Source organism: Atractosteus spatula, chromosome 7, assembly GCF_055471065.1.
Source record: "Atractosteus spatula isolate fAtrSpa1 chromosome 7, fAtrSpa1.hap1, whole genome shotgun sequence".
Taxonomy (NCBI): Eukaryota; Metazoa; Chordata; class Actinopteri; order Semionotiformes; family Lepisosteidae; genus Atractosteus; species Atractosteus spatula.
In genome coordinates this window covers 40,931,268-40,939,573 of record NC_142712.1, presented here as the reverse complement: position 1 = coordinate 40,939,573, position 8,306 = coordinate 40,931,268, and the positions used below count along the sequence as shown (strand labels likewise).

The 8,306-nt window shown below is 44.8% G+C and overlaps 1 protein-coding gene across 1 annotated transcript in view; it reads right to left on the bottom strand.

Moving 5' to 3' along the window:
• Positions 1-2,934: 2,934 nt before the first annotated feature.
• Positions 2,935-8,306, bottom strand: part of lrrn2 (leucine rich repeat neuronal 2) — a 54,221-nt gene continuing 48,849 nt past the window's right edge. Inside the window, exon 2 of the mRNA XM_088920858.1 lies at positions 2,935-7,934. Within this exon, the coding sequence (XP_088776984.1) occupies positions 5,086-7,227 (2,142 nt within the window). The 5' untranslated portion in view covers positions 7,228-7,934 and the 3' untranslated portion in view covers positions 2,935-5,085. The remainder of the gene's footprint in view (positions 7,935-8,306) is intronic.

The following is an 8,306-nucleotide window of genomic DNA, read 5'->3' as shown; positions in this document are numbered from 1 at the left end:
CAGTTATCATATGCCAAATTATTGTTTATTCCTTTTTTTTTTCTTTTGCTACTCAACATTAATTTTTTCCAGTTCATTGATTTTCTCTGCAGGTCTCCTCAGATAAAAGCGTCAACTAAATCATTAACAGCAAAAATTCTAAAGAGCTTTGGCGCTAGACAGGAAATGGAGCTGCCTGGTTTTCACAATGGCGAAAGTGGGGGACCCTCTAATGCACTGCATGGGGAGCAGAGCTTAAAGGGGTGATGGAGCCCACCCTTTCTCCAGACCAGTCCAGTTCCAGTCCATTAGCCAGTGTCACCTCCCATTTCTCCCTGCTTCCTCGTCCATATTCCATCACCGCACGGCTGCACGCCGGCCAGCCTCCTCTTCCCTTATGAGAAAATCAATAGCCACACTAAATAGATTTCACAATCAATTTTTCTATCATTATCCTACACAGCCACTTTCCGGATTTCAAAAGAGGAGGAAGAAAAGCAAGAGTAAAACAAAAGAGGTGTCCTATTGTGCTGATTTTTTTTTATTTTTGCAAGATCGCGTTATGTAGTTTGTAAACAATCATTTACCATTGTGGACATTTACATGGGATTTACTCTAGGCTAAATTGACTGCTAATTGCAGTCATAGATAAGTTTTCCGTTTGTACAAATGACATACTTTTAATGGTCTATGGAATTGGAATAGTCTCATTTCCTTTTTTATTGAGCCTAGTGGTATGAAGGTAGACTGTGATCTCTAGAGCATTGTGCCAGACGCCTTTTGATTTCTAATTTAGTTTTTTTCTTGTTTTATATCCTTGTAATTTGGAATCGCTGGTTGTTTTGTTTTTGTCTCAGCTCACAGCAATGACTCCTGTGTTGCATGAGGAGAATAAGGAAGGGCAGATATGTTCCTCTGACCTGCCCACCCATCAGGACCATTCATCGTTTGGCATACTGCACGCTCCTCGGTAGAGCCAGCACTGACTGGAAGTGCAGTGTGTCTCTTAATGACAGCAATGCAAGCGTGCAGATGTCCAGGAAGTCACAGGTGTTGCCGTTTTGCCAAGAGAGTCCTGGCCGACCAGTTCTTGTCTAACCTATGGTACTGCTAACTCTTTCTGCATCGCCACTGAATGAAATACGGTCACAGCTGTCTAGTGTCAGGTCCTAGATTATAACTTGGCGACACCTGTTTTAAATAATAAATGTATGGAGAATATCCCATCAACTTTTATCACTAAAAAATGTAGGTACGTTAGAATGATTTTAAGGCAAAGTGACCACGTGAAGAGACAGGGATTGTGTTGTGTGCACTGCAGCATGTCCTCCTGTGAATTTGAAGCCCCTATTTGCATGTTTTCTGCATACTTTCTTGATGCAAGCTTTCTCGGTCAAGAGTGTACGCTGTGAAGAAGCTCTAGGGAAAGGAATTTCTTTCAGCTCTCCTGGTGCTCATTAATCACTCTTTGATAGCTCCCAGTTTTCTCCGTTTAGAAAAACGGTTTCTAGTGGTAATTGGCATTTATTTCGGTGGCACAATGAAAATGCCCAACCTGGGAGGGTTAAGATCACCATCTGCTCCTGCACTGAAGAGCGCCACACAGACAGCTGGCTTCTCTGATGGAGATTTTACTCTGGCTGCTTTTTTAAGGAGAGTTGGTCTTTGTGTTCTCTGGCAACAGCACCATCAAAGCCTGGCGAGACATGGGATCTCAAGGCCTCTTTAGATCTCCCATGGGTAGGTGATCATGTTTATTACTCTTCTTCCGCCACTGAAGCTAAATCCAGCTGCCTTGCTGTCCTGCCGTGCCTAGTAAGACAGTACTGCAGAGGAGATTCTGGTGAAGTCCAAGCTCGTTTGCTGAAGCATCCATTTACAGTGGTAAACAAAGTCATAAAGGGTTTAAGTGACATAAATAAGAACAAGATTTAACTGTTCAGGAAAGCTTGAACTGAGATTCAGATACTATGTCCAGGGGCGAATTGTCTACAGATGTGAAGTTTTTTAAAGAATTATTCTAAATGTGTGTATTTGGCTGACAAAATTACAGGACTGCTTAAGTGGAGCATCACCTATTAGACATAGCATTTATTTGTGAGTTTTTATGAAGTTATAAGCATTCATAACCACCGTATAAAGCTACTGGTTACTTTCTGAACAAACGCATTGTTTTTAACTGACTAATAGCCTCATTGTGATGCTTTAACAGAGCATACTCATGTAGGAGGTCATGCTTTGTTAAGTGCTTGTGACATGAGTAATATGTGCTTCATCACTGCCTGCAGGAGATGGTGAGTTTTAATTGCTGGTGAGTTGTAAGTAAATGGGCTGTGCAGATCTAATGCTGTACATACCACACACAAGGCGATGCTCAAAACAGTATTATCACTAAAGTGTTTTGATTGATATGTAGGGTTTGCAAGAGGTGGAAAAGGCACTGGTCAGAGCATAGCTCAGTCGCTATGATCCAGGTGTCGTGGGTTTGAGCCTGGGTCATGTCACGAGCTGGCTGTGGCTGGGATTCTCCAAGCAGTTGAACGGCTGAGGGCTGCCCTGGCACTGTGGGGATAGGCCAGCTAAGCTCTCTGGGCTCTCTACAACACTGCAAGCCCTGCGAGCACGTGGGTGGTTGCAGGTTTGCAGTGCTGGCAGTGAAGGACTCCAGTTGGGGCTGAGCCTCCGGATGGAGGGCTCAGAGGTGAGTGGATCAGAGGAGCAGGCCTCTGAGCTTTGAGTTGATCTGGAAAAACTTCACGACTGGCAATTTGAAATTTGCTGGGCTTATATCAAAAATTATAATAATTGTGGATTCTAAACTAAAAAAATGGATCTAAGGATGCTAATTTTTTTAATCTCTTCCCAAAAAAATTAGACACTTGTACAGAATATTATCAAAGTGTTCTTAAAGTGCCGCCGCTGTCATTGTAGTAATCAAACCATATGAGTCACTGGTTTCAGTCCAAAATGTTTTAATAATAGCTCAAAATAGAATTTAACACACAATCATCATCTAAATCATTGAAAGAAGAGAAGTACACTCAAGTAGGAAATCCAGAATGGCATATGTACAAGTGTGGGTAAAAAACCTGGTGGGGTGGGGGAGAGATGTTTTTGAAACTAGAAGACACAATAGACCACTTCATTTACAAAACTCAGAGGAAAGGAGGGACACTTCATCACCTGAAGCACCTTAGAAAACAGGAATCCCTTACCAGGTTATAGCTACTCCGGCAGATCCTGATGAGCAATTCTGATTGGGTGATGCATCCTTGCCTGTCTGTCTTGATTGGCCAATAAATCCCGTATGACATTCTAATGGAGCACAGCCTTTTGTTTGACTGACTGATGCTGGCAGGTTCACAGATTGATTGCTCCCCACCGCCCCCACCAACCTCAACATCCCCACCTCTCCTTTCGCTCGGCTTGACTTCAGACATCTCTTAATCTCAGAACGGTCACAGGTCGCAAGAAGTACACCAGAAAGCATGGACTTCAAGAAGACATGGTGAATAACAGGATACAAGAGCAAGAATTTCAGGAAAAGCAGTTTTTTTTCCCCATCCCTTTGTGCACTCGAGTCAATGGCATGGTCGTCCGTGCCATCCCTGTCCTCCAGTGAGTGCAGCCGTGTTTGATGTGTGGTAAGTGGAAGTGCTTGTAATATTTTCTCCAGCGCTTTAATCTGCGGCTCCCGGAGCCCAGGCTGCTGCAGCCTCAGCAGCTGAACATTTGAAATGATGTTCTAAGTGCTTGCTAGGCACCACAGAGCAGCAGGAGGCAGGGGCCAGAGCAGAGATTGGGGTGCTGAACAAAAAATGGTCACAAGGCGGCCATCTGCTCCGCTGCGGGGGCAGGGCTCCTGCTGCAGCCCCACGCTCCGCGGAATCTTCCCGCGCTTATCTAAGTGTGACATTTCTGCCACTCTCTCTGAGACAATGAATGCCTGAAAGAAAGCAAGCATCATGAAGCACAAAGTCCCTACTGTCAGTTCTTGATTGTAGTTCTTTTTGTGTCTGTTCGTTTTTCCGAGAAGTCCATTTCCTTTCAGGGAGTGACATTTTTTAAAAGACAAAGTTCAGCACCCTCCCCCCCATACACACACGTTTTAAGCAGGTGTGTAGTGCAGAAATAAACCCAGGATGTAGCTGTGCTCCGCCTTGTAGACTGCTTCTCCTAGACCACAGTTCTTGGTTTGTCCCATCTCTCTGCCGCTCAGAAATGACATGGTCGCATCCAACTCAGAATGAAGGAGTACAGAATGAAAGCACTGTGAGGCAAGGGACCATTTCAAGATTGAACAATTAAGATCTGTAGAGCGGTTCAGCAATAAAGATGGAAAAACTCCTGATTGTGATATCCTCCAAGTGGTTCAGTCGTTAGGTTGTGTTCTGTTCCATTTGTTCTTTAGCTAACAGAATCCCAGGCCTGTCTCCTCTTACTGTACTATACAGTATATCTATTAAAAATAAAAAGGGTATTTCGTATATTTACAGTGGAACCCAACTGATTTCTTGATCCTTGTTAACTAGAATGTGTTTTGAAGTTTCTTTTGATAATATGTAGAATTGCCTGGTTTGGATTTTGCAGGAATAAGTTTAGAAGATTTTCAGTGTGCAAAATCATGTGCAGTTCAGTCCCTTCTTGCTTATGACCACTATATATATATACTGTAGGCAACTGCATTCTTTTGGCTTAGTTTTCTGCTGCTTGCAACTGCATTGGCTGTATTGCATCACTGTGGTCCTGCAGGGCTAATAATTTTCCAAACAATGTTACTGTCTCATCTTCAGAATGGCAAAATTAAGCCAGGTAGTGTGAAATGAATTTAGGTTGGTAAATTTAATCTAAAATACTGTTGGGTACCACTGCATCTATAGAATGTTTGTACTCTGTTAAATATATTTATATATAAAATAAATACAAATGAAGTCTCTTTGTAATACGTTTAGTGATGAACATCCACCCAGTGTTGAGTTTTTTTAGGATGTCTGTCTTGAGCTGGTTGGAAATGCTCGAAAAAGGGTGGTTCCTCCCAGTGATTTCTGGTGTTGATGGCATGTTTTTTCAATTCATGTAGTTTTTTATTTCAGTGGTATTCCCAACTCAGCACAATTCTGCCTCAGATCTCGCAGCATTCTGAGTGTCTCCCTTACTGGTGTGGATGTTGTCAGTGCTGTCCTTGGCTGAGGACTGCAGCTGTGGCTCTGGGACCACGAGGTGCTCCCTGTTTGGGAGCGAAGTAGAGACTTCTGGTTTCTCAGTCCCTTGGTCCCGCTCTCGCCAGCTGGACGAGCCGCCACCTTGACAGGCTTTAGCTGCAAGTAGGAGAAGCAAAGCAGAGGCTGCCAGGATAGCTGCTGGGGTGAGGTCGGGCGACGACGCAAGGGTCGTGATCTCTTTAGTCCTGAACTGAATGCAGGTGGTATCATTGGAGCCCAGGTGCAGACACACCTTGTACTGGGTACCTGGTTGCAGGCGGGTCAAGTTGAATCCTCTGGTTCCTGCTAGGATGCGCTTGCTGTGCTGGTGCAGGTCTTCCAGGCTTCCGTTGGCTAACCAGGAGAGCCGGGCGGAGGGCACGTTTTGGCTGGCTGCCCAAGTCAAGAGGGCGTAGCGCTCCTTCACTTCCTTCAGCTCCAGGCTATCATTGCTCCTCCTGGTGCTTATCATAACAGCATTCCCCACCCCGTCAACCCTTACTGTCACACTGCGAGTGTCTGCACCAACCAGATTCTCTGCCACACAAGTGTAAAACCCTGCTTCTTCCAGGGTGATCCCAAAAATCTCCAAAGTGCCCTCAGGAAGGACCTGGTATCGCCCAGAACTTGTGGAAGGAGAGAGCTTCTGGCCTGTTGGTGTGACCCAATAAATGCTCGGTTCTGGTTCTGCTAATGCCCGGCAGTGTAGTGCCAGATTTTCGCCATGTCTGATGCGTACATGAGATGGGAATGTCCCTGGGGCAATCAGAGGCAGACAGCTGTCCGCCATCTCTCTAAAAGAGACTTCTTTCACCCTCCTGGCCTTGAGCTCTGGCGGCTCGGAGCAGAACGTGGATTGGGGTTCGATAAACCGAACAGGTTTGTCATCTTCAGCCCCCACCCAGCGAATGAGACAGTCACAGCGGATGGGATTGGTGTGTAAGCTGATCTCCTGAAGACCCGGTAGGGAACGAACCGTCTCTCGATGCAGCGCGCTTAAGGCGTTGCTGTTGAGCATCAGGCTCTCCATGCTGGAGAGGCGCTGGAATGCCTGAGGATGGATGTAAGAGAGACGAGGGTTGTTAGTAATTTCAAGCTTGGTCAACTCTGGCAGGTTCTCCAGGGCAGAATGCTCTATGGAAACTAGTTGGTCCATGTTGTTCAGTCCTAACTCCTTCAGGTGAAGCATGTCTCTAAAGTCCCCTGGTTGGACGAGTTCGATTGGGTTCTTATTGAGGTCCAGGAACTTTAAACCTGGCACCTTTTGAAGGGCTTCCTTTGGTACTTTGGTCAAGTGGTTGTCGTAAAAGGAGATGCTTTCTAGGCTGGATAGTCCTTCCAGGGCCCTCTCTGACAGTTCACGTAAGCCCATCCCAGCTAAGACCAGACTACGTAAAGAGACTAATGGCTTAAAGTTGAGATCTTGGATGGTTTCCACTGGGTTCCCTCCAATCATCAAGACTTCTAGTTGTGGTAAAGCATGGAACCATCGACGGTCAATTACTCCAAGTCGGTTAGAGTTGAGGTGAAGCCGCAAGAGGTTGTCCAAGCCATTAAAAGCCCCTGGAGAGATGTTCCTTAATCGGTTGTGGTTGAGGTACAGCTCCTGCAAGCCAGGGAAACCAGAAAACGCGGAGTCAGGGAGGTGTCTGAGCTGGTTCTCCTCTAAATGTAGGCTCAGGAGCCTTGGCATGTCTGATATCCGTAGGTGCCGGGTACTGCTGAAGCTGTTCTGCGAGAGGTCCAGCTCGGTCAGGTTTGCCAGGCCTTGTAGTTCGCTCTGGTCGAGAGTACTGATGAGGTTGCTCTGCAGACGAAGGGTCTGGGTCTCCACTGGCAGGGAAGCAGGGAGCCGTGAAAGCAAGAGGTCATTGCAGTCCACTGTGGGGGCTTCCTTGTACACAGAGCGGGGTGAATACCAGGGCTTGATCTGGCAGACACACTGTCTCGGGCAGGGTACCTTCCAGGGCACAGAATGAATAACCAGAGCACTGGCTATACTCAGGATGAGCTGGGCTTGCAGAAGTACCAGAGTATTGTATTTCATTTTTAATGAAAAATCAGACAAATTACAGCAGGACCAAAAAAAATAATTCAGGCTTTTTTGTGTGTTTGAAATGTTAAATTCACAAATTCCCAATGCGGAAAAGAAACTGGGTGTTGTTTTTTTTTCCTAAGGTTCAGTTTAATGGGAGAATTGATGCAGAGCTTTTTTGTTTTCGTTTAGTTCTTTTAAAGAAGAGCAGACATAAATGTTTCCCATTAGGATAGAGTTTCTTAGAACTTATCTGTTAGCTGGATTCAGCAGGTCACTTTCTCCAAAGAAGACAACAGCTGATTTGGTTTCAGCAGATTGCTTACTGCTCTCATTTTGAACAAAAACTTTTTCATCTTAAAAACTCTTTTGGAAAACAGACCTTTGTAATGCAGTGCTTTTTTTCCAGCTGTCGTTTTCTAATTTTCTTATTCTGAGCACAGGTGTGTTACACATCAAAGCCAGAGACTAAGCCACAATCAACAGGCAGCTGTTCATTAAAAGAATAACTTCTTTGGGATGTTGTGTAAATCCTGCAAATGTATTCTCACAGTGATCCGCTGACCACACATGGGATGTGTGCCTAATTCTTCACTGGTGGGTCGTGTTGCCTTCTCCTCCTGTTGGTCAGTTTAACTGTCGTTTGTTCTGTGGCCAGATGTTTTACATCTTGAAGTCATGGAGGATGGAGATGGGATGTCCTCCTTTCAGGAGCACATCTGTAAGGAAACAAAATAAAATTTTCACATTTGCTAGTCAGAAAAATCAGGGTGAGACACATTCTAGATATAGAATGTTTAGTTGTTTGGCTTAACCCAAGCATGGCTGCAAGCATACAGGTTATGTCTCTTATTGTTCTGAAGATTTTACAGTTTCTGTTGCAGCTGGGCATTTAGGAGAAGTGCATTAACAGATTTGCTTTTGGTTGATGCGAGAGAATGAATTACCTTGGCCTTTTCTGTGTCACAAACTGCTTACTTCGATGCATCTTTCTGAAAATATTCTCCTGTTATCCTTAATAGTATGGGTTGTACTAAAAATCTGGTTTTAAAACTACTTTTCAAACTTTGTCCATATCAGAAGAGAAGAAA